The 25,388-nt window shown below is 48.7% G+C and overlaps 1 protein-coding gene and 1 non-coding gene across 2 annotated transcripts in view; both read right to left on the minus strand.

The window, feature by feature from the left end:
* The window catches only part of ADCY9 (adenylate cyclase 9), a 102,275-nt gene that overhangs the window by 18,233 nt on the left and 58,654 nt on the right, over nt 1-25,388 (minus strand). Inside the window, exons 2-4 of the mRNA XM_049768432.1 lie at nt 13,885-14,075; nt 2,436-2,540; nt 1,374-1,591 (exon numbers count right to left, since the gene is read on the minus strand). Of these exons, the coding sequence (XP_049624389.1) occupies nt 1,374-1,591; nt 2,436-2,540; nt 13,885-14,075 (514 nt within the window). The remainder of the gene's footprint in view (nt 1-1,373; nt 1,592-2,435; nt 2,541-13,884; nt 14,076-25,388) is intronic.
* Nucleotides 22,863-22,969, minus strand: LOC126003012 (U6 spliceosomal RNA). The gene has a single exon (XR_007493559.1). It is a non-coding gene; the product is annotated as a U6 spliceosomal RNA (small nuclear RNA).

Raw genomic sequence — 25,388 nt, forward strand, 5'->3', positions numbered from 1 at the left:
CCTAGAAACAGCTTAGAAAGTTACCCTTGGGGCCGGGCGGTGGCGCTAAAGGTAAGGTGCCTGCCTTGACTGCGCTAGCCTCGGATGGACCGCGGTTCGATCCCCCGGCGTCCCATATGGTCCCCCAAGCCAGGAGCAACTTCTGAGCGCATAGCCAGGAGTAACCCCTGAGCGTCACCGGGTGTGGCCCAAAAACCAAAAAAAAAAAAAAAGAAAGTTACCCTTGGAGCACTTCTCCTGGGTTAGCCTGTAAGTACCTAACCCAGCTATGCTCTCCTATTTCTCCTCTGCAAAATCGCCAGACCCACCAGTGAACTGCTTCATGAGAACCCCCGAGAAACATCTTCCCAGCAGGAGGGAACATTTCTGGCATGATGGGGCAGCAGAGCCCTTGTGCAGAGAAACTGACTGAGAGCGTCCCTGAACTGGCTGTCCCATCAAGGACACTGGCAGCCATGACCATCACTAAAGTGAACAGGCGCAGGCACAAAGTTATGTTTGGCTCAGTGAGTCAGGACCAGATGCTTGTGAAACTAAAAAAGTTATTTTATTTTTATTTTTGTCTGGGGTCACTTCAGGTAGTGCTCAGGGATTAATCCTGGCTCTGTGCTCAGGAACCATCCCTGTTGATATTGAGGGGACTATGTGATTTGCCGAGGATCGAATACAGGTTGGGCACATGGAAGGCAAATACCCCACTCTCTGTCTTACTGTTCTGGCCCCCAAAACAGACTTGAAAGGCAGGGAAATCAAACCTGCTCTGAAAGATTCATTCTTTTGGGATTGCAAGCTTCTGAACTACAGTATATCTCGGGTAACACAGAGGAGCAGGATGAAGGCAAATGGAATCCCCAGACCAACTCAGAGCCGACAGCTGAGGCAAAGACCCTATCCTGTGTGAGTGCCTGGGCAGCACTGGCCCAAGCTGGCAGACCCAGAATGAAGACAACTCTGCCCTTGCTGGCTCCCTTATCACAGGGCAAGCTGTGAGCTGTCCTGGCCCGTTCAGAGGATGGGAGAAAAGAGAAAAGGGAGCAAGGCCAGAAGGACCAGCAGGACCAAGTCCATTTCTCACTTCATTTTCTGCACGTAGCAGCAGCATTTTCTGCAAAGGGTCAGGGACAGAAAAAGTCACACAGGAGCCAGAAAAATAGTTCAGAGGATAAGGATGGTGCTTGCTTTGCACATAGTCATCCTAGGGTTGATACTCTGATGACCTCAAAGGATGTGGTTCTCTGAGCCCACCAGAAGTGACATTTAGTGCAGAGCCAGGAGCAAGTTTGCCTGAGCATCACTGGTTAGGACCCCGAAACAAAAAGGCAGAGACAGAATGACCTCAAAGGAAGACCCCAGAAGTGCACGTCCAACTGTACCTATCCTCTTTGATGACATCCACAAAGTGGGCGTCTGTCTTCTCTCGGATATTCTTGAACCTGAGAGGCAGGAGCGCCGACTGGTCCAGGCTCACACCCACCCATCGGCCCTTCTCTTGGAGAATCTCACACAGTGACGTCTGGCTGGTGGTGAGCTTCTCCTCCATCGGGGGGCTCAGCAGGCCATTCTGCGTTTTGGAGCTGGCGCCTCCAGAAGCCTATGACCAACAAGGAGAGCACAGGGAGCTGCAGCTGAGCAAATGGCATGCCCTCCCCCATCATGCTGGTACCTGCAGGGCTGAACCCTTCCTGCTCCTTGCTCCAACCCACTCCCCCACTTCCAAAAGCATCACACATCATCACACACAGGGTGTCAGGAATGAAGAGGGCAGAGGGCGTAGGGAGACAGGTACTCAGATTCAGAGCCACACACCCACTTCCAGAGGCTCCTGAGAAAAATGGGGACAGGAAGGGCTGGGGAAGTCGTGAAGACGTAGCCAGGGGAAAGACACCCAGGGCTGGGCAGGCTGTAGCAAGAGAGAAGAGGCACAGCACAGGGTTGTGAAGGGCAGGTGGCTGGAGAGTAAACTGCCCAGGGTCAGCTCCAGAGAGCCAGCATTCAGAACTTTCTTTTTGGGTATCATTTTGGGGCCACACATGGTGGAGCTCAATACTTACTCCTGGCAGGACTTGGGAGACCATTTAGATTGCTGGGGACTGAGAGTGGGTTGTTCGTGTGCAAGTCAAACACTCTCTTCACTGTCCTACTGCTCCAGCCTCCATCAGAAATCAAAACATTATTGGAAGAGACTAGGCTTGGGACTCCATTGCATCCCATCTCAGTAGCTCAGTTCTGTTCCCGCCTCCTGCCCCGTGACTCCCAACCCTTCTACTCAGAAGGCCTGACCAGGTGAAGAGTTGCCCAGGGGCAGGACCAAGTGCCTGTCCTTCCTGCTCCTGAGGGTCTATGTGGAGCCCAGAGGACATGGACAGTCAATGTTGGAGCAAAGATGCCGACAGGACACGTATCCTGTGGGTGGAACGCAGCCCCATTTGTCTGACCTTGGTGCCAAGCCTGGGCTCCTCCTGACAGCCATTCTGCATTGCTCCAGCCTCTGTGCCAGTGTCCAATGGGGGTGTGAATGTGATTCCACATGAAGGGCAGGTCTGCAAGACAAAACCGGAGCATGGGGATGGGCCCCCCAAAAAGCAATGATGTAGCTCACACAAACCCACCACAGCAACCTGTTGTCCCCAAAGGTGGTATGACAGCTAACCCAAGGCCACAGTCAGTACAGGGTACAGAAGCAGGCTTAGCTATGATGCCATGGACAATCTTGGACACACGGCACTTGGGGACGAGCAGACCAGAAAGTTGTGCTGACCCCATCTCAGGAAATATTCAGGGGGCAAACACAAAGAAGTGGCCAGCATATGGTGGGGAAACACTAATGGAGATGGGGTTTCTTTGGGGGATAATGAAAAATGACCATGATGGTGTCATACAACCTTGAAAATATTTTAAAACTCACCCAACTGTGCTCTTAAAAAGAGATTTTCTTGAATTATCAAGTAATAAAACTGCCATTCAAGAAGCCAGGCCCAGGCAGGTTTCCCAAGCCCCAAGTATGAACTCTACCAGCAGGCAGGAGGCCTTTAGGCAGACCTAGGGATTCTCAGCAGGCTGTGGGAAGATGCCAGACCAGGACAGAGAGGCCAGCTGAAGCGGGACAGAAGCTGGGGAGGTGGTAGGCACTTCCTTCTCACTTAGAAAGGATAGAGACACTTGCACACAGTCATTCTGCTGGGGTGGAATGAACCAGAGTACAGACCCATGGGTGCCCTTGTCCTCAATATGTGTGTGGGCCAGAAAGGCAGGAACTGTAACTCAGGTAGAGGCAGAAGCTGCAGGAATATGATAGGAGCCACTGCCTAACAGTGGATAAGATATGGGCCACTAGACACCATCAGAACATCTAAAGACCACAAAGGGCCTGTGACCTGGGCACCACCCAGGCCCATGCCAAGTCAGAGTACAGGCTCTGGTCCGTGAAGAAAGCTTCCAAGGGTTACAGAATTGGGAGGTTAATGGAACGCTGGCACGTTTAGGTTCCTTAAAGAGTGAAACTGGCCACAGCAAATGGCTGGCCAAGTCATTAACATGAGCCAACAGAGGTATCTGTTCTGACCAATGGCAAGAACAGGGTAAGATGTGTGGTTAACACACAATAACGCCATTTTAAAGCCCCAGGGTGGGTGAGACCATGGCCAGCATGGTGAGGTCCCAATTCAACTAGGCACCCAGGCCCCTTCACTCCAACATTTATACCTCCATTGGACACTGACACAGAGGGAAGGCCCCAAGATGGGAAGAAGAGAACAACACCCTAAAGCACATCTGTGGATTGGTTGGATTAAACTTCAAAACACAGATCAATGGGCCAAGGCTCTGCTCAAATGAAAACAAATACCAGCCCAGGCATCTGAGTGACAGTCCCAGCACTTTGCCATAAAGCAAAGGTGCCAGCAACCCAATCCATGCTCCCAGGTGCCCCTCTGTGGGTACTGGGTGGAGGCTGCTCAAGGGGGATTCTAAGGGATAAAGAGGCTTAGCAGTGGAGTGAGGGACACCCAGTACAAACTGCTGTCACTGGGTCCGAATACAGCTCAACCCAGGAAGCAGCCCCTTCTCTCCACACAGCAAACAGGGCCAAATATCTGTTCAGGGAGGGAACGTGTGGTTGGAGCATCTGTCTGTCCATCTGTCTGTCCTGGGAGGGAGAATGTGGTTGGGCCGTCTGTCTGTCTTTTTTGGGAAATAAAGAGTGTGGCCGGGCCATCTGAGGGAACATGCCTTTGTCACAGCTGCTCCTGTGGGCTACAGAGCTGTGGACTGCACTTCACACCTCCTGGGATTGTCACCTTGTTCCTGATGGCTGTGTCATTTTTCACATCTATGATGATAGCCTTGTTGCATGCATTTCCCCCTCTGAAAGTGCCCAGATGAGTTGCCCAGTGTCACACAGATGTCTCAGGAATTTGAAATCCCAAATATGTAGCAGTGACTACGATGCCAGTGGACATCAGAAGGCACTCATCCTCCACTGGGGATATCCACATTCAGAACAGCCCTACTATAGGGCGATTGGAAGGGTGGGGAAGGACAGTGGACACAGGTCCCAGGAGCCGGGGGCCACAGGCTTCACAACTTGGCCATGCAAAGCTGCATCCTTTTATTCCCTGACAAGCAGAGTCCTATGGGCCGAATCCTGCCAGGGAAACGTTCTGACTCAGAGGTTAGGTGCTGCTGAGCTGCCCACAAAAGCATGAGCCCCAGGAAGCAAAGACACAGACAAACACTTGTCTTTTTAAATGCTGTGAGCCCAGTATCCATAGGAGGGTGACATGCTGAGAATCAGAGAACAGGACCTGATGTGGGACCCCTGAGATCCCCAACAGACTAAGTCTCACAGTACATGCCTTTCTCTAGCTCAGTGGTAACAGCTTCAAAACAAATGAGTCAAACAAATGAGTGACATCATATGTAGTGATTGAGGCATTTCTACATGCCACCCTCCCCTTCCTGCCTGGGAGAGCCCCAGCCCCCACCCTCATACCTTCTTTCACTGTCCAGCTTCATTTTTGTTTTTGGTCACTCCTGGGGACTCTCAGAGGGCTGGGCGAAGAACTGAATCTGGGGTTCCCAGTGCCAAACCTGAGACCCAGCTGTCTATGCCATCACCTCGCCCCAGTGCAGCTTCACTTCAACCAAGTTCAAACCTCCCTCAGGTTAGATCCTGCCGATCTCACACACTTCTGTGTACTGCTTTCTTGACTCACTGGTGTAGATCTGCCCCCAACTGAGAAGCCAGTATTAACTTTAGGGGTCTATTTGGGCACCCTCCTGTCTCTGGAGTGAGACCATAGCACTGAGCTCACAGAAGCAACACTGGGAGGCATGGTACTGAGTCATGGGCAGTGACATGAGTGGCTACTCCCTAGAAATGCATTTGACAGTGGGAAAGCTATGCTTGCCTTGTAGCAGCCAGCCAGGTTTCCATTCCTGGCACCCCATGTGGCACACTGCCAGAAATGATTCCTGAGTACAAAACCAGGAGTGACCCCTAAGCATTACTGCACCTGGCTATGGGCTGAGCTGTCATGTCCTTACCCAGATGAGGGTTAAATTGCCCTGGGTCCCAATTAATCCTCCCCACACTGTGATGGTGGGCACCAAGACTTGCTCTGAGGACAAGGCTGCTCAGCAGCAGGGTCAGTAGCAAGAGTCCTGGCCCAGTCCACCACCCAGCCTCTCTCTCTGGAACAAAGAGGATCTGGGAATAGTTCTCTGATGTGATGGTCCTGAGCCTTTTTCTCTGACCAGCCCACATAGTTCTGACCTCCCACCTCGTCCTTTTCAGTGGCACTCTTGCTACTTTGGCTCACAAAAGCTACTTCCAGTCCAGCCCGGGTCCCTCAAACTGACATGGCCACATACCCACTGTGGTGCCTAGGCCACTCTCGCTGTTGCTCAGGGTAAATCCTGGTGGAATCCAAGAGACCATCAGATGCCAGGGGTCAAAGTTGGGCCTCCTGTGTGCAAAGCAAGTGCACATTCCACTGAGACATCTCTTCAGCCCCGGATTTTTTGTTTGCTTTTTGTTTTGGGACCCTCCCCAGTGATAATGGTGTTTGGGTATCACTCTTGGCCTACCTTGAGGGGCCATGTGATGCTAGGGATCAAATCTAGGATTCTTGTATTGAAAACGGTTGCTCCAGTCTATTTGTCTCCTTTTTATTGTTGGCTATTGCCTGGGATGCTGAGGCCCCCCAAAATGTTCAAGAGTGAATGGCCATTCACCTAATTCTGCATTTTCTTGATCATCGTTACTCCTCTTTCTCCCTCCCCTGCACCTCCTGCCCCAGCTAGGGCATGGTTTAGGGGGAAGAGATGCCATTTCTCTGATGAGCTTGGGTATCTCTGTACTTATTTCAAACCCATTCCAAGGCTCACACTCGCATTCTGAGCATTAGATAGAGAGCTTTTCATCACAGCCCCTTCTTTCCCGACATAAAGTAACCTCTAAGCCAGCAGTTATCCTTTTTATAGCGTCCCGGTGATGCTCAGAGGTTACTCCTGGCTATTTACTCAGAAATCGCTCCTGGCATGGGATGTCGGGGATGGAATCGAGGTCTGTCCCGGACAAGCCACGTGCAAGGCAAACGCCCTACCACTGTGCTACTGCTCTGGCCCCAGCAGTTGTCCTTTTTAAAACTGTCCTGCAAGGGAGTGGGGAACCTCCTCTGAGAAATGAGGTGGAAATACCAGAAGCAGGTCTAGATTTACTTCTTCATTGACTGAAGCATGATATGGGGCCACATCTCTCATCTCCCAGTTCAAAATTCAGGTTCAACACAGCCAACATGCACCCTGTCCATACCTTGCCCCATATCCTTAGCTCTGGTTTATTTTTTCTTTTGTTTTGTTTTGTTTTGTTTTTTGGGCCACACCCGGTGGTGCTCAAGGGTTACTCCTGGCTGTCTGCTCAGAAATAGCTCCTGGCAGGCACGGGGGACCATATGGGACACCGGGATTCAAACCAACCACCTTTGGTCCTGAATCGACTGCTTGCAAGGCAAAAGCTGCTGTGCTATCTCTCCGGGCCCTTCGCTCTGTTTTAGCCTCTGGGAAGTCCACACAATAACTAGTTTCATTTAACAAACACAGAAGCACACGAGGCCAGGAGGAACAGAAATCTTGTTACCATTAGGAAAAGCAAAGTAGGGAGTTAGCCCACAGCAGTCACAGACACCTGTGAAGTTAACTGGGTGTCATGGTGCAGGCTAAGAGGACAGAGATAAAGTTCTTTACACGAAGGCTCAGAAAGATGCTTTCAAAAGAGATGAGTCTTACTAATAGAATCCTTGAAAAACACAGACACAAACTCAGAGGAAAAGGGATGCTCAGAATGGGGCTCCACCATCATGTCCCTCATGTCCCAGGGCTGCAGAGATCCAGGGAGACATCTGGAAGGAGCCCAGATACTCCTCAAACCCCCAACCCCAATGACACGAGAAGTCAGGAAATGTGCCCACTAGAAAGGCAGAGCAAGGAAACTTTGGGCATCTGGAGGATTGTCACCGGGTAGAGATGCCATACACCTGACGGGTCTATTAAGTTATGAGACAAATCTTTCCACTCAGTCAGTGGCCCCTTTATGTCTAGATGACAGCAGATAGTACATGCAGCATAGGCATCTGGGAAGCTACCTCAGACCTGCAGGGTGGGAGAGTTGGGCTAAACTCTAGGTCCCCTGGCATCACCTACAGCTTGATTTCCTGAGAGAGGACGAGATGCCAGTGCTGCCTGCTAGACAGCACACTGGTGGGTCTCCTGGAGCCCTACACTGGGTCAAAGCTTTGAGTCTGTCTTTTTTTTTTTTTTTTTTTTTTGGAGGGGCTACACCTGGTGACACTCGGGTTACTCTTGCTATGTGCTCTTGGCTCGGGGGCCCAAATGGGACACTGGGGATCGAACCAAGGTTCGTCCTGGATCAGCCATGTGCAAGGCAAATGCCCTACCACTGTGGTATTGTTCCAGCCCCAAGTCTGTCTTCTTGTCTTCCTCCAACTGACCTTCCTGCTATTTCCTGTCTCTGCAGTGGTCTGCTCAGACATCCTGTGAGACATCCAGATATGTGGGCTCAACTGATACTTCCTCAGGAGTCTTAGAGGCCTACGATTTGGTGGGGGAAAGGACTCCTGGGGAGGTGATACATGCTCCTCAGCACTTCAGAACAGGAGCAGTGGTACATGCGGAGGCAGTCTCAGCTGTAAAGTGTGTCACAGCATCCGGAAGGCAGCACTGCCAGGCTGTCCTTAGAGTGAAGAAGTCTCTGGAGGGGGTGCAATGACCTTGGTAACCCATGCAAATGCTCTTGAAAGCACAGATTGTTCTGAGTCATGGGTGGACCTTCGGGGACAAATATTCCTACGGTGTTCTGAAGGAATTTCCTCTCTCCATTCCTTCTGAATCTCTTAGCTGAAATTCTCCTAGGAGGAGAAGCTGTCAGTTTGTCATTGATGAGTTTTCTCGGAACTGACGATACTCTCAAGACTAAAAATAGAGAGAAAACTTGCAAATCTCTCTTAAAAATTTTAGTTTAGGGGCTGGAGAGATAGCATGGAGGTAAGGCATTTGCCTTTCATGCAGAAGGTCATCAGTTCGAATCCCAGCATCCCATATGGACCCCGTGCCTGCCAGGAGCAATTTCTGAGCATGGAGCCAGGAGTATCCCCTGAGCACTGCCAGGTGTGATCCAAAAGCACAAAAAAAAAAAAAAAAAAAAAAAGGCAAAACAAAAATTTTACTTTAGGGGCCGGAGAGATAGCATGGAGGGTAAGGCATTTGCCTTTTATGCAGAAGGTCATTGGTTCGAATCGATGTCCCATATGATCTCCCAAGTCTGCCGGGAGCGATTTCTGATCATAGAGCCAGGAGGAACCCCTGAGTGATGCCGAGTGTGACCCAAAAACAAAAAAAAAATATTTTTTTTACTTTAATATTGGAGATAGGATAGCTTGCTTGCATGTAGCTAACCCAGGCTCAATTTCTGACACCGAATATATGGTACCCTGAGGTCTGTCAGGAGTGATGTCTGAACACAGAGCTAGAGTAAATCCTGAGCACTACTAAATATGGCCCAAATCTCCCTCTAAAATATATCCCCAAAAACAACCCCTACTTTCAGAGCCATTAGACCAGTGGTCCTCAAATTACAGCCTGCGGGCCACATATTGTATTTGTATCTGTTTTGTTTCTTCATTGCAAAATAAGATATAATGCAGTGTGCATAAGAATTTGTTCATAAGTTTTGTTTTTACTATAGTCAGACCCTCCAATGGTCTGAGGGACAGTGAACTGGCCCCCTGTTTAAAAAGTTTAAGGACCCCTGCTAGACTATCACTCGCTTTAAAAGACTTATTGCAATGTCATCAACATGCCACAGCCCACCCATCCAGAGAACGTGATTCAGCCCATCTCAGCACAGTCAACGCATGAACCTGCGTCAGTGCCTCATATTCAACTACACGTCCTGAAGGCCACTTAACAGAGAAGTTCACGTACAGATAGTCACTGCCACTTCCAGTGCTGCGGTCAACTAAGACTCTGCTCTTTCAGTCTTTTCACAGCGATTTACATAGGAATGGGAGGAAAGCAGACTTTCCTGCCAGGACTCAAAGGGTCCTGGTGGCCATCCTAGGCAGGTCACTGCACCCTTTTCAGAGCAAGCAGGGAACTCCAGAAGTAACCAAGCAGGCATGTCCGGAAAGCATTGCTGGAGGGAAGCTGAGATGCTCTCATAGCTCCAAGGCCAGAAGTCAGAAGGAACCATCTTAAAGCCGGGCAGTGAACTCAGGGCCAAGGGCAAAGATCAGGTAAGAAGATCAAGGCAAAGAGGCCTGCATAGTCCCTGAGCACAATCAGGAGCAGACCCTGGGCACTGAGCTGAGGCATCCCCCCTGAGCAACATCAAGAGTGACCCCAAAACAAAATTTCAAAAGCATCATCTGCTTTGGGGGCAGGAATTTGTTTTTGATTCTTCTTAAGACATGAGACCAGTTTTTTTTTTTTTGTTTTGTTTTGTTTTGTTTTTGGATCACTCAGGGGTTACTCCTGGCTTTACGCTCAAAAATCACTCCTGGAAGGCTCGGGGGACTATATGGGATGCTGGTATTCGAACCACTGACCTTCTGCATGCAAGGCAAATGCCCTACCTCCATGCTATCTCTCCGGCCCCTAGACCAGTTGTTTTTATTAACAGATGTGGTCTTCAATGTCCATCTGTCCACCTGTCTGTGCAGCCCCACAGTTTTCATGGTAAGCAACCACCTCAGCCATGACCGCAGGTTGCATCCCTGCTGCGTCTGTCACTGCCAGTGAAGCCACTGAGAAGTAGACAGAGAAGGCAGAGTCCTTTCCCTGCCTCATGGCTAGAGTCAGCTCCCGTTGGGCATGAATGGTTTTCCCTCTGCAGACCTGAGATGCTTCTGCCAATCCCACCCCTCAGGCCCCCAGAAAATCTAGACCTTTTTTTTTTTAATTTTTGGGTCACACCCGGTGATGCTCAGGGGTTACTCCCAACTATGCACTCAGAAATTGCTCCTGGCTTGGGAGACCACATGGGATGCTGCTGAATCCAACTGCAGTTCATCCTAGGCTAGTATGCACAAGGCAGAGATGCCTTACAGCTTGTGCTACCGCTCTGGCCCCAGCCAGACCTTCTTTTTTTGTTTTGTTTTTTGGGTGTTTTTTCTTTTCGTTTCTTTTCTTTTTTTTTTTTTTGGTTTTTGGGTCACACCCAGCAGTGCTCAGGGGTCAATCCTGGCTCCATGCTCAGAAATCGCTCCTGGCAGGCACGGGGGACCATATGGGATGGCGGGATTCGAACCACTGTCCTCCTGCATGAAAGGCAAACGCCTTACCTCCATGCTATCTCTCCAGCCCCAGGTAGCCAGACCTTCTTAATGAAAAACTCACTGATGGTGATTCAGGAAGTCAAAAAATGGGTTGGGAGTGGCCCTTTAACCGATGACCTCAGGGCCATTGTTTGTCTTCCAACATAACCCTACTAACTGCTAGGTGTTTTAGGATGTCTACAAAGAACCCCCCTGAGAGTCAGGAGAGCAAGGGCAGGTCATGCTATAAAAAGCTAAACTGGGGCCGGAGAGACAGCATGGAGGGTAAGGCATTTGCCTTTCATGCAGAAGGTCATCAGTTCGAATCCCAGCGTCCCATATGGTTCCCCGAGCCAGCCAGGAGCGATTTCTGAGCATGAAGCCAGGAGTAACCCCTGAGTGCTGCCGGGTGTGACCCAAAAAAAAAAAAAAAAAAAAAAAAGAAAAGCTAAACTGAGGATACCTCTCACCATTGTCTCACTTTATGGTTTTGTTTTGGTTTAGTTTTGGGGCTACACCTGGTTACTCCTGGCACTGTACTCAGAAATCCTGTACTCAGCTCCTAAAAGGCTTGGGGGACCATATGGGATGATGGGGATCGAACCTGGGTCCATCCTGGTCAGCTGCGTGCAAGGCAAATGCCCTACCATTGTGCTATCTCTCTGACCCTCACTTTAAGAGAAAGAAATGGAAACAGCAGATAGTTAAGCCATAATTAAGCCATACAAATGAGCCAGGAAGTGCAGTGGGGACTCGATGGATGTGGCTAAACCTGCTTCTGAGCTCAGTCCTTCTATCTTCTTTGCAGAGAACAAGCTTTCTAGACCCTAACACAGATGCCAGAAAGTCAAGCTTCCATGATGCATGTCAGACTCTGTCAGGACACAGAATGAAGTCTGGGAACACTCAGGCTTGGACTTCAAAAGGGCTCAGGCAAAAGCACACAGGGTGTCCAGTCATGTGGACAGAGAGATAGCGCAGCAGCAGTTAGATATAGTGCCTGAGCCCCAGGCCACTCACTCATACTGCCAAGTCCTGCCCCCGTGCTATTCTTTCAGGTCTTATGCTAGATACTCCAGTCTGCTCCTAAGGACTTCCTCAGCCCACCAGCTTCTGCCCACCCATGGAGAGGACACAACCACCAGGCGCTGAGTTCATCTGGACATGGGAGTCACCAATACTGGGGCAGATCTGGAGGAATTGCCAACGACCCAGCCTCAGATCTCTGAGGCCAGGCTCCAAAAAAGAACTTATGAAGCAACCCCAATAAACAATGAGCAATTTCTTTTCTTCATTGCTAAAAGTCTTTCTGTCGAGGCCAGTGAGGTGGCGCTAGAGGTAAGGTGTCTGCCTTGCAAGCGCTAGCCAAGGAAGGACTGCGGTTCGATCCCCTGGCATCCCATATGGTCCCCCCAAGCCAGGGGCAATTTCTGAGTGCTTAGCCAGGAGTAACCCCTGAGCATCAAATGGGTGTGGCCCGAAAAACCAAAAAAAAAAAAAAAAAAAAGTCTTCCTGTCATAAGGTCTGGTACATCTGAGAACAAGGGGCCAGGAGATTAGTACAGTGGCCTGGATTCAATCCCCAGCACAGCCAGGAGTTGAGCACTGAGCACAAAGGCAAGAGTAAGCCCTGAGAAATGCCAGTTGTGGCTCTGCAAAAAAAAAAAAAGAAAAAGAAAAAAAAATCAATTGCTGTTTGCACTAATCTCAACTTCTCTAGTTCTGTCAATTCCCTTGGAAGAAAGGAAATCATTTCCCTGCAAATAAGCAAACCAGTTTGACCCTCAACTCCTCCCTGGCAGAATCCTGGCAGCACTTGAACTATGCAAAGAAGCCACATGGGACATGCTCAGGTAGGAAGGGAAAAAGCGGACATGGGAGCTGATGCAGAAGCACTAGTACACACCCAACACTCCCTGCAGGTTCAACATCTGGATGATTGCAACCCCCACCCCTGGGGCCACTGGACACTACGGACATTCTGGGCACAACACTAAGAGGAATCTCCTCAGGGGAGCTATGGGTGTTGCTCCATAGCATGGTGCCACTCCAAAGCGTGATCTGGCTAAAACTGTCCAGAGCCCAGGTGGCACCCACCAGCAAACTGGCTGTCAGGAAATCGACGTAACAGTCCTCAAGGAAGCAGGCGCTGGGGGAACTAGCCTGGGATCCTGCTATTCCAGAGAATGGCCAGAGAGGATGGCGATGGTTACACTTAACCACCAGCTGAACCAATGTTCAAACCAGGTCCTGGAAGTAGTGGGATTACACAATATACAGGATCTGAGCTGCACCCCCCGGCACTGCCCTGACCCAGACAACAGCTGTTATCTGAGAGCACGAAACTGAGGGTACCTCTCATCACAGTTTCACTTTAAAAGAAAGAAAGGAAAGAAAACAGCAGATACTTAAGCCATACAAATGAGCTAGAAAATGCAGTGGGACTCAATGGATGTGGCAATTGGGAAACTCCCTCTGTGGGAGAGGCTGTGTCAAGGGTTGGACCATGGCACATCTTCCTGGGAAGTTGATCATAGCTACCAGGCGAGCTATGACCCAAACACCTCTACACTCGTGTGTTCTTGGCAAGTCCAGACCCTTCCACTGCATGACTGACATGATAACCCCACATACAGGAGAGGCAGGACAGTCGGATATACTGGGTTTCCCCAATGGACGAGTACTGGAAAGGTGAACTCTGAGGTCAGGTCCCAATGTGCTCTTCAAGCAGGATGCTTTCCCTCTCAGTCATCCCTCCATTTTAGAAACTGCCAAAGACATCCAGGCTCCCCAGGGAGAAAGTACTGAGAAACAGTATCTCGAGTGCGAAGCATCTGTATGTGGCAGAGAAAGAAGATGCAAGAGCTTTGTGTGTCAGGAAAGCCAAGAGATTGAAGCTGCCAACACTGCTAGCTGGATTTTCAAATTGGCAAGATCCAAACCCAAGGGCTTTCCTAATCACCTGCCATAGACCCAGAACCTGTTTACCATTTCACATGCTCTACCGAAGAATGAACATCAACTTTAGAAGTAGGAAAAAAAAAAAACTAACCTTAAGATTATCAAAGGTTTTGACAGTCTGTGCCAAGTCACTGACACTCCCTGGTGACGCTGTCCCCTGTCCCCTAGGGCCTGAGGACACCTGTGAGCCGTCAGTGGCCTCAGGGCCAGAAAGCCAGGCCTCTGAGCAGCTGCAATGAGACGCCTTCGCTCTGTGACCCGCTATCAGGTAAGTCTTCAAACCTAGAGATGAGAATCACAGTCAGCACAGGTGACAGCGCCGGCGGGAGCTGCTGCTTGGTCTTGCTCTGGGCAGGATGCGCTCCTGGAAAGTTGAGAGCACAGTGAGAAGGTGAATGTCAGGGCTCACTTGGTGCCTGGGACCTTTACAGGGAGGTGCAAGAGAATGTCTGCTCCGAGACACCCTCTCACCCATCTGCAGTCTCCTTTGGCTATGGAAAACATGTTTTACCTGGGGTTGGGGAGAGAGATGAGAGAGAAGGATTATATTCCACCAAGAAAGGAAGCACCTCTAAGGAAGGAGGCAGAGCCACTTGGGAGGGAGGTCTACATGGTAGTTGGGTTTGTTCTGATCGGATGTACCAGCCACTGACATTTCTTTTTCTTTTCTTTTTTTTTGTTTTTTTGTTTTTATTTTTTGGGTCACACCCGGCAGTGCTCAGGGGTTACTCCTGGCTCTATGCTCAGAAATCACTCCTGTCAGGCACAGGGGACCATATGGGATGCTAGGATTCAAAACCAATGACCTTCTGCATGAAAGGCAAATGCCTTACCTCCATGCTACCTCTCTGGCCCCAGCCACTGACATTTCTAACAGTCAGTCTAGGTCGAGGAGAAAGAGTGTCTTCAGAATGCTCTGTTCTATGGGCCTAAGCTAGGATCTGCAAAGAGACCATGAAAATTTGGCTGGAACATGTGTGCCTCCCCAGCACCATTTCAGGAATTAAAGATTCCCCTCCATTTGGCTTTATACCTGATACTTATTTTCTGTTAGATCTAATCATTCACAGCAGAACATTCAGCTTCTATTCAACTACAGTCTACAGTATGAGTTCTATTCTCTCCCAAAATCTTTACTTTAAAAATAATTTGTCTATCTTTCCCCCCACATTTCTCTTCTAAGGGGGTTAACTATTTGCAGCTTTCTCTTGGGTTGGAGCTACTGCCTCAAGGATAGGCACTCTCAGAGGTGAGAAAGGCAGGGGGATCTCTGCTTCAGTTCTATCTGCTGGGAAACAAAACGGAGCTGCTTTTCCAGAAAAAGTCTAGACATTTCTGAAAGAGAAGCAAAACTTATTTGAAGATGCCTAGTGTTGGTTCTTACTGGAATTTCTCCCAACTGCAGACTTGGACAGGACAGTGAATGATGAGGCAAAGCTTCCCATTTAGAAGCCGGATGTGCTATCCTTGGCAGAAACACCAGAAGGAGACAGGGTCCCTGTGTTGGCGGCGAAGCTGAAGAAGACCATCAGAAAAGCTGATGGCAAAAGGCCATCCTGGAGAAACTGACCAAGAGGGGATGTGTCTACACTATGAATCAGCCTGGACACATCTAATAAAGACTCATTATGAATAAGGTAGGGACTATTATCAATCATCCTTCATCTTTTTTTTTCTGTTTCTGTTTTGGGAACAAACTTGGTTCAATGCTCAGGGGTTACTCCTGGCTCTGCACTCAGGAATTACTCCTGGTGGTGCTTGGGGGATCATATGGGATGCTGGGGATGGAACCAGGTCAGTCATGTGCTGGACAATACCACTCTCTGCTGTGCAATCTTCCTGTCCACATCCTTCACCTCTCTGTATTACACCATTTCATCACTTCACCATTCTTCATCTCCTCCTGTCATCCACTCAGAGAATCTGGCCAAAGTCCTTGCAACATGCATATCCCAGTTAGTGGAGAAGCAGGGACCCCATGAGAACTCCAGATGCTCACAGCATCCAAAGAGGTGGCTCTGAATCATGTGCTCATGCACTGTTTCTTGCCAGTGTGGCAAGGTCACTGGCTGGTCACTATCTTAACTGTCATGGGACTGGTACCTGCATCACACTGACAGGCATTTTGCTGTCTGAGTCCCATACATAGAGCCTCTGGCCTGAGAAAAGTCCCTCTGACCCACCCTAGAGCCCGTGCCATCCCTACCTGTGTCAGTTTCTCTAAAGGCACAGGCCTGTCCTCTGGTCTCTGCCCTAGGCCCAAAAACAGGGGAAGCCAGCAGCAGGCACAAGGGGAGGAACGGGACATGGTCATCAGAGGAGGTAGCTTTTGGGCTTGTCTCAGGCTGGTGCTGACCCTGGGTGAGGAGGTCCTGAGAGAATGAAGCCTCAGTCTCCAGGGCCGACTCAGCTAGCTAAGGCTGGGAGGGATCCTGTGGCAGAAACTGTTCCTGCTCCCTGGGCAGCTCTAGCAAAAGAAGGCGGCTTCACCTGGAGTTGAATCCCAGAGGCAGAACACACAGGACTCTGAGATGAAGGGCCACAGCCAGTGTGCCTCCAAAGCCTGGAGCCAGAGCCAGAAGAGCCAAGGAGGAGCACAGCGGGCTATCTGCAGGGATCATGGAGCATCCATGCTCAGCTCTGCGCACAGGGGGCTCATCCTGGGACCCGCTCAAGCTACTTAGAGGGCTGAAGTCATCACATTTAGTTAATAGCGCCTGTCTGCATAGTAATGGGTGCCCAAGGACAGGAGTCAGCTGTCAGGGACATCAGACAGCAATTGGATGTGGTTGTAAAGGCACAGGATGCCTCACCAACCCTTGGGTATGTGTAGTGTAGTGGCGGGGTCTGGAAACTTCTGGAAGAAGTGCCTTCAAACTAAGGTCAGGAACAAGCAGCAGGGCTGGCGAGGGTGGATGCCATCAAGCAGAGGGTGCTATTGGAACAAGTAATCAGAGATACAATCTGGGAACAGGAACTCTAGAAAGGGGAGCCTAGCAGGACTGGGAGTGAGTGGGTGCAGTAGAAACAGAATGCAGGGGGATAGCAAGGGTAAGGGGCTCCAGAATTTCATGCTGGGATTAAAGGGGAATGGAGAAAGTGAGGAACAAGCAGGAGAATAAGGAAAGATGAGGGAACAGGAGAGGGGTGAGGACAGGAGTTAGGGAAGAGGAGCAGAAACTGCAGGTGGGACACATGTCAGTACAGAGCAAGGCTTCAACAAGGTTGTGGTAATACGGGGGTGACAGAATGGGCAACTGGCTTCTAGAGAACAGCTATTGGATTTGGACCCCCTACTTCCAAACTGCACAGCCCAGAGAGAGAGATGCTGCAGTGTAGAATCTGAGTCACAAGGAGCTGAGGCGAAGCAGCAGAGAGACTGACACACAGCACCCTCAGTAGAGAACACCTTCAGGGTAAGAGCTGATACAATCAACACAGCTGGACCTGTGATGTCAAGATCCATTTTGAATTGGACATTTTCTCTCAGAGCCCCTGTTGTATCAATAAAGCAGTTCTGCAAGCACCCCTGGCACAGATGCAGAGTTGTATCATATATGTTTTTCTGTGGCAGCTACAAGGAGAGCAAGGCCTTTGAGTCAGGTATGGAGCGCAGTGGCAGAGTTTGTGTTTTGCATGTGCAAGGCCCTGGGTCTGATCCCAGGTCCTGTGAGATACATAAGTAAAAAAGTTAAAATCAATAGCAAAAAAGGATGATCAGCATGGTAAAGCAAAGCAGACTTAGTTGCCTGATATGAACCCCCCTACCCCAAGATGTTCATCAGATCTGGGTGAACAAGTTCCGGCCAAGGCAAAGTCTTGAGTTCATAAGAGATAAGGATTTAATGAGTAACCAGATTCAACGGACCAAGGGTCCAAGTTCATCTGAATGACTCTTTCCAAGCAGAAGGTCAAAACAAGGCAGCTAATGATTTATTCTGATAATTCCAGGGTAAACAAGAGAATGAGTAATTCAATTTCTTAATTCTCTCGGTAATTTGTTCCAAGCCTCATCCACGTTGAGGCCTTGTCTCAGCTTCATTTCTCAGAAGTGTGGGGAGTGGTGGTGCCCAGAGGGCTTGTCTCACCTACCACCAACAGGTCTGTGCACACTCATCTTGGTACAGAAGAGGTGCTAACTGTGTGTAAAGTCTGCTTCTAATGCCAGGTCTGTGCACACCCGCTTGGCACAGAAACATGCTCCATTTGGGCAGACTGATGGGATCTATGTGTGTATAAAGTCTGTTGTGGAAAAAGTCGGACCATTAGAGTCCCCACTGATTATAAGGCCAGGGTCTCTGTGGGACTCTTTTTGGGGTGTGATGGCTCCAGCCAGCATGAATCAAGGACGAGACTATTAACTCATGACAGAAGAAAGATTAGAAAGAGGGGAATGTTTTGAGATTTGCCGGTGGCTGTGTGACATAACATTACCTAAAATCTTGATTCACTGGAGTTGGGAAACCAACATAAGACGGGCAACCATTTGGAATAGTGAATAAGCACTCTGAACACTGACTGATATTACCGAAAGGTAATTCATCCCTTCTCAGAACTATGTCTGTGAGACAACAGCATGAAACTATTTCACGAAAAAACAGCCAGTCATTAAGGAAAAATAAAGCTTAAAAACATACCATCTACCAAGTATTCAAGGTCTTCAAACTTATTCATAAACTATTTCATATTTAGCTACTGCCTCTGTTTTGGAAGACCAAAGGTTTCGGTGAAAAAAAAAAAAGAGATACCAATGGGGGCAGAGTGATAGAACAGTGAATAAGAGGGCTTGCTCAAGGCCAGCCCAGATTTGGCACCCCAAATGGTCCCCTAAGCACCAACAGGACTAATTCCTCAGTTCCTGGCAGAGCTAGGAACAACCACTGAACATTACTGTATGTGACCAAACAAACAAAAACAAAGCAAAACGTCTTTTCCACCTTGTAAAAATGGCAATGTTCTGGTGGAGTCTGAGTCCCCTGCATGTCCATGCTACAGAATCACAAGAAAGTCATGAGAGGTCACAGGACTCCATAGGAATCTATTGAGAGTGAAAAATACCAAACAATGATGCACAGGCTGTGTGACACCAGGGTACACCAGACTCTTCTGACTTGAACTTGATTAAAGTCAGACGTAGGGGCCGGGAAGGTGGCGCTAGAGATAAGGTGTCTGCCTTGTAAGCGCTAGCCAAGGAACGGACTGCGGTTCGATCCCCCGGCGTCCCATATGGTCCCCCCAAGCCAGGGGCAATTTCTGAGCACTTAGCCAGGAGTAACCCCTGAGCGTCAAACGGGTGTGGCCCAAAAACCAAAAAAAAAAAAAAGTCAGACCTAAATGCAATTCTAAAAGATGCGCTTAGGGGCCAGAGAGATAGCATGGAGGTAGTGCATTTGCCTTGCATGTAGAAAAATGGTGGTTCTATTCCCAGCATCCCATATGGTCCCCCGAACCTGCCAGGAGTGATTTCTGAGTATAGAGCCTGGAGTAACACCTGAGTACTGCCCGGTGTGATCCAAAAACCAACCAACAAACCAAACAAACAAACAAAAAGATGCACTTCAGAGCCCCTGCTCCTGAGATGATGCTCTCGGCCCCAGCATCCCCCCTGGAGGAAGAGGAAGAGGGACACTGCCACTGCCTCAAAGCTACCAGTAGGCGCACAGTTCCAGGCAGGAAGGAGAGGAAGGTAAGGGCAGTCAACAGAGCCAACAAGCACATGTGTACTGACCTGTTATATGTGAAAATATTTCCATAAGATTATCATACTGATCCTACCCTAATCAATTATTGTATACACCCTAAGGTGTGACCTGGTGATAGTATATTGGAGATTCCATACTTGGTATTCAGCTCCCACTCTAGGGTGGTACCTGATTCTTGTCTATAAAAGCAAGGGTCTGAGGAAGGCAAGGGGATTATTCAGCCTTATCCACTGAATAAAGCTGATACTTCCTGAAGCATGACTGCTTTCTACCCGCCGCTATCTTGAACCCTCAGATCACCGGCTGAACAGGGTGGCAGATGAATGATCTGAGCTGGAGGAGAAAGACCTCATCCTCCATCCCATCACCTTCCAGCCCCATCAAGGGCTGACTTGCAACACTGACCCTTGTCTGCTAGAGCCCTTTTCTTCCTGGACAATGGAGAAATAATGGTTATTCGTGGGTCCCCAAAGTCATCAGTGAGCTACCGGCTGAAAAGTTAACCATTCAAAGTGCGCCAGCTGCCAAGGGTTCCTGGGGGGAGGTGGAAGGGTTGTTTCTGGGCAGATGCACACTTCCTGAAATGAACCATAGTGGCATCACAGCAGGCAGGCCTGGGCACTCCACAGGCTGGAACAGAGATCCCTAAACAGCTGCTTTTAAGGCAGAGACAAGAGAAAGCTCTGAGTCAAGTGGTGGGGCTGGGAGACACCCAGAATCAAAGTCCCCTGCCATTGGCCTTCAGGTAAAGGGCACCTGAATGGAAACTACGAAAAACACCAGCTCTGGGTTGAAGCAAAAGGATGGTGACTGGGGCATTTGCCTTCTGTGCATGTGTGCTGACCTGGTTTCATCTCCAGAACCTCATATTATCTCCTAATCACCCCCAGGAGTGATTTCTGAGTATAGAGTTAGGAGTAGCCCTGAGAACTGCTGGGGTGTGGCCCCCAAACAAACAAACCACAGACATTGTAGCAGAGTGTGGGGGGGGACATATACATATACGAAGGGCCAGGGAGATAGCACAGCAGATAGGGATCTTGCCTTGCATGTGCCCAACTCCTTACATGGGGTTTGATCCCCAGCAGTCCATATGCCCCGAAGTGATCCCTGAGTGCAGAGCCAGGAGTAACCCCTGATCACTGCCATATAACAACATAAAACACCATATAAGATGTAAAGCTAAATAACCCTGATGAACTAAAATTTCAACAAGGCAAGGGTAAAACAAAACAAACTTGATCTTGAGAAGCTCTTCTCCAGGAATTACAGGTGTGTGACTCCCTGCTGGCTCCCATCCTGACCCAGGCCCACCCCCAGCTTTTCCCAGACATAATGTAATGTATAATGTAATTTTCCCCAATGTAATGCCATGGGGACGTTTGTGTCCCCAAACAGGGTGGTAGAGTTGAGGCACAGGTCCACACAATGACTCCTATTGGCATGGGCCTGCTGGGACAAGTCTCCCCCTCACCAGGGCACCCTACTGGTCTTTGTAGAGCAGGAATGGGAGCAGAGCACCACCACATTCTAGCTGGACATGTGCCCTGAGCCCTGGAGCATTAGAGCTGGCTGAGCTTCCACAGCCCCAAGTGCAGAGCAGGAGGTGTCCTCTTCCTGGGAGAGGAGCTCTCATAGTCACGCTCCGCTCCCCTGAACCCCTTGCTTCTGCTCAGGTTCAAAAGAAGCCCATGTGCTTCTCAGCTCTCCTTCCTTTCTGAGACCTTCTTCAAATGCACCAGAGCAGGAAAGGGAAAGCTTCTTCCAGGCTTGAGTCCTTTCCTCCATGCCAGCCTCCCCTAGCATGTGTTTAACTATTATTTAGGCCTCAGGAAGACACAGATGCCACAGATCCTCCCACAGGTAAAAGTGAAAGCAAAACCAGGGCCAGGGCAGCCAGCAGAGGGCAGGGATCCCCACAAAGGCCAGCAGAGCGTGGCTCTGAGGACAGGGATCCCTAAAAGGCTAGAGAGCAAGGCTCTGAGGACAAGCATGGGAGCTGCTGCCAACAGCCTCTCGCTCACAAAATGCAGAAAGTAAGGAAACAGATGGTTTCCTGACTTAGGGAAAAGGTGGAGGGAACTGGCTGGATTCTATCACCACTAGAAAGGAAGGTTCCAGACACTCAGACCTGAGGATCTGGAGAAATTTATCTGTGAGGAACAGCTGTGCTCCCACTCACTGTCCAGACTATACCCAGGGCCACAGATATATCCATGCCACAGGCCTTTCTGTATCCCACCGCGCCACTGACACCATTGAGGAAGAGCTGGGCAGACCACGTGAGCACACAGAGCAAAGCAACCCATCAAGTCACTGCCTCTGGCTGAGAATGTCAACTGGCAAATACAAAAACACCTGGATGTACTGGGAGGCCAGTAGGATCTTTCCATTGAATGCATAACCCAGGTCAACCCTGGCTTCAGAGCTACATGTTCTAGGTATATAAACATTTGAGGAAAAGGATGGTGCAGGCACATGGGCACTGCGGAAGAAATGAGGTGCCTGCTCTGGCCAGGCTCTCCAAGACCACTGTCACGCCAATCACGTCCCCTTGGAGAATCACACATGTTAATAAATCACTGCCTCCCCCCAAAAAAATAGGGGTCAGAGTGATATCATAGTGGGTAGGGCATTTGCTTTGCACCTAGTCAAGCTGGGTTCAATCCCCAGCATCCCATAACACCCCCCAAGCTTTCCAGGAAGTGATTTCTAAGCTCAGAGCCAGGAGAACCCCTGAGAGCCATCAGTGTGGCCCAAAAGCCAAAATAAAAACAATCACCTGTGAACATAGGTGAGTTAAGTGCAAACTCAGGAGGAAGGCACCCTAATAGCTCTAAAAACAGGAAAGGCCCATTGGGAAGTGAGGCAGAATAGAGAACAAGGCACTGGAGAGATAGCATGGAGGTAAGGCATTTGTTTTGCATGCAGAAGGATGGTGGTTCAAATACTGGCATTCCATATGGTCCCCCGAGCCTGTCAGGAGTGATTTCTGAGCATAGAGCCAGGAGTAACCCCTGAGCTCTGCTGGGTGTGACCCAATAAAACAAAACAAAACAAAAATAATAAATAAAAATAATCACTGAAAAAAAAAACAGAAAAAATCTGAAGTTTTACTTCAGAATCCCTCTGAATATAGCTCAACCCTGCCTAACAGTCTTCCTGAAGATGTGAATATTTATAAACTCGATCATATTTTCCACTGTTGCCATTGTTCCACTTTGCCATTCTACTAAAATGATTCCTAAAAGCAGCCTGTACAACACGTACCTGAGCCTCTGACCTCTTAAACCCACCGAAAATTAACACTTGTAGTAAAGCACACCACTGAACAAATGACTGTTTTCTTTTTTTTTTTTTTTTATTTAAAAATATGGAACGCTTCACGAATTTGCGTGTCATCCTTGCGCAGGGGCCATGCTAATCTTCTCTGTATCGTTCCAATTTTAGTATATGTGCTGCCGAAGCGAGCACAAATGAATGTTTTCTGGGGGCTCTCTCTGACTCCATGGGTCTGAATGCTGATCTGGGCACAAGGCCACAGTGCTAATAGGGTTTGGCAGAACCCACTAAGCCAGGCAGGGGGCAGAGTTTCAGGAGCAGTCATGATCTGTGCTTTGGCAAGTTCAGGAGGCCAGTAGGCTCACTGGGCACCTTGCCGACCACCCTCTCTCCTGCCCCTGCAGGATTCAGCTATGTGTGGTGGTCCTGCTTCCCACAACTGCCTGTCTAAAGAGCACCAAGGAGCTCGGGAGCAGTGACACCATACATAATGAGGGCTGCAAGCACCAGGACCGTGCTTTGTAGATTGTTCCCCTTTAACTTGAGTGCTGGTAACCTGTCAGGCCCCTGGTCACAGAGCAGAGATTTCCGTATCACCAACTGACAAGATCTACGCATAACATCAGCCTCCAGGGCCTCAAGGTAGAAGCACCAGGCTCTGGGTGCATCTGAAGTGAGAATGCTCCTGCTGAGGCTCCCAATATGCTTTTGGGTCTTGGAGACCCACAAGAGTACCTCTGGACACATGGCTATGAGTCACAGGTTCTCGCCCAATCAAACCCTACTGCTCCTTTGCATTGCATTTTTATAACACATGCAATTTTTATTTATTTATTTTAATTTTGGGCCACAACCGGCAGCACTGAAAGGTTACTCCTGGCTCTGCGCTCAGAAATTACTCCTGGCAGGCACCGGGGAACATGTAGGATGCTGGGAACTGAACCAGAGTCTGTCCTGTGTTGGCCGCATGCAAAGCAAATTCCCTACCATTGTGCTATCTCTCCAGCCCCTCCACATACAATTTGTAACATCCTGTTTGCCACCTCAAACAAAACAAAATAAAATTCACAGACCGTGTAGATTCCTAAGTCAGGGAATCCATATCAAACACTAGGAAGTATTTCCCCAGCCCTCCATGAGACCTTTCCCTAGTCTCCTCTGTTCATAGGGTTGTGTGTGTAAGCTATGCCCTCAGCTCATTAAGTTCAGAAGTAACTCCTGAGCGTCAGCCTGGGTGTGGCCCAAAAAAAACAAAAAGAAAAGAAAAAAAACAAAGAGGAGGAGAAGAAGAAGAAGAAGAAGAAGAAGAAGAAGAAGAAGAAGAAGAAGAAGAAGAAGAAGAAGAAGAAGAAGAAGAAGAAGAAGATCAAGAGTTGTAAAAACAGAGGGCCAGAGAGATAGCATGGAGGTAGGGCATTTGCCTTGCATGCAGAAGGATGGTGGTTCAAATCTCGACATTTCATATGGTCCCCTGAGCCTGCCAGGAGCAATTTCTGAGTGTAGAGCTAGGAGTGGCCCCTGAGCACTGCCAGGTGTGACCCCCCAAAAAAAAACAAAAAGAAAGAAAGAAAGAGAGAGAGAGAAGAAAGAAAGAAAGAAAGAAAGAAAGAAAGAAAGAAAGAAAGAAAGAAAGAAAGAAAGAAAGAAAGAAAGAAAGAAAGAAAGAAAGAAAGAAAAGAAAAGAAAAGAAAAGAAAAGAAAAGAAAAGAAAAGAAAAGAAAAGAAAAGAAAAGAAAAGAAAAGAAAGAGAAAGATTTCAGGCCAGTGCCAGACATAGAGAATGACGATGGCAATCTGATGACTTGAACATGACCAACCAACTAGTCAGTCTCTCAGATAAGGAGTTTAGAGTCGCAATATGGAAGATGTTTAAAGAATTCAAAGAAAGTATAGAAGAGAACACTAATAAGAATCAAGAGAATATGAAGATAGAAATCAGAAAACTCCAAACTGAAATTTCAGGTCAAATAGTAGGTCTGAAAAACTCAGTAGATGAATTGAAGAAAAACATAGTTGAGCTTTCCCACGGGTTAACAGCAGCTGAGGATAGAATCAGTACACTGGAAGATGAGATGAATAACAACTCCATACAGCAGAAGAAATTGGAAAAAAGCCTTAAAGCAAATGATCAAACAATGGAAAAATTACTCAAAGAATGGGAACAGATGAAAATAGAAGTCTATGATAAGCTCAACAGAAACAACTTAAGAATCATTGGAGTTCCAGAGACCCAGGAAGAAAATCTCCAGGAAGAATCAACGGTCAAGAACATCATTAAAGAGAAACTATTAGAGCTAATGAATACATGCGATCAAATCCTGCATGCCCGCAGAGTACCAACTAAAAGAGACCCCAGAAAAAACACCCCAAGACACATCCTAGTCACAAGAACGAATCCTACAGATAGAGACAGAATTCTGAAAGCAGCAAGATCGAAAAGAGAAATTACATTCAAGGGAACATCCTTGAGATTTACTGCAGACCTGTCACTGGAAACACTCAAGATCAGAAGGCAGTGGTGGGACATAGTGACAAAACTCAATGAAATAAATGCTTCGCCTAGAATACTGCACCCAGCAAAACTCACTTTCAGGTTTGAAGGAACAATACA

Source organism: Suncus etruscus, chromosome 2, assembly GCF_024139225.1.
Source record: "Suncus etruscus isolate mSunEtr1 chromosome 2, mSunEtr1.pri.cur, whole genome shotgun sequence".
In the NCBI taxonomy this organism is placed as follows: Eukaryota; Metazoa; Chordata; class Mammalia; order Eulipotyphla; family Soricidae; genus Suncus; species Suncus etruscus.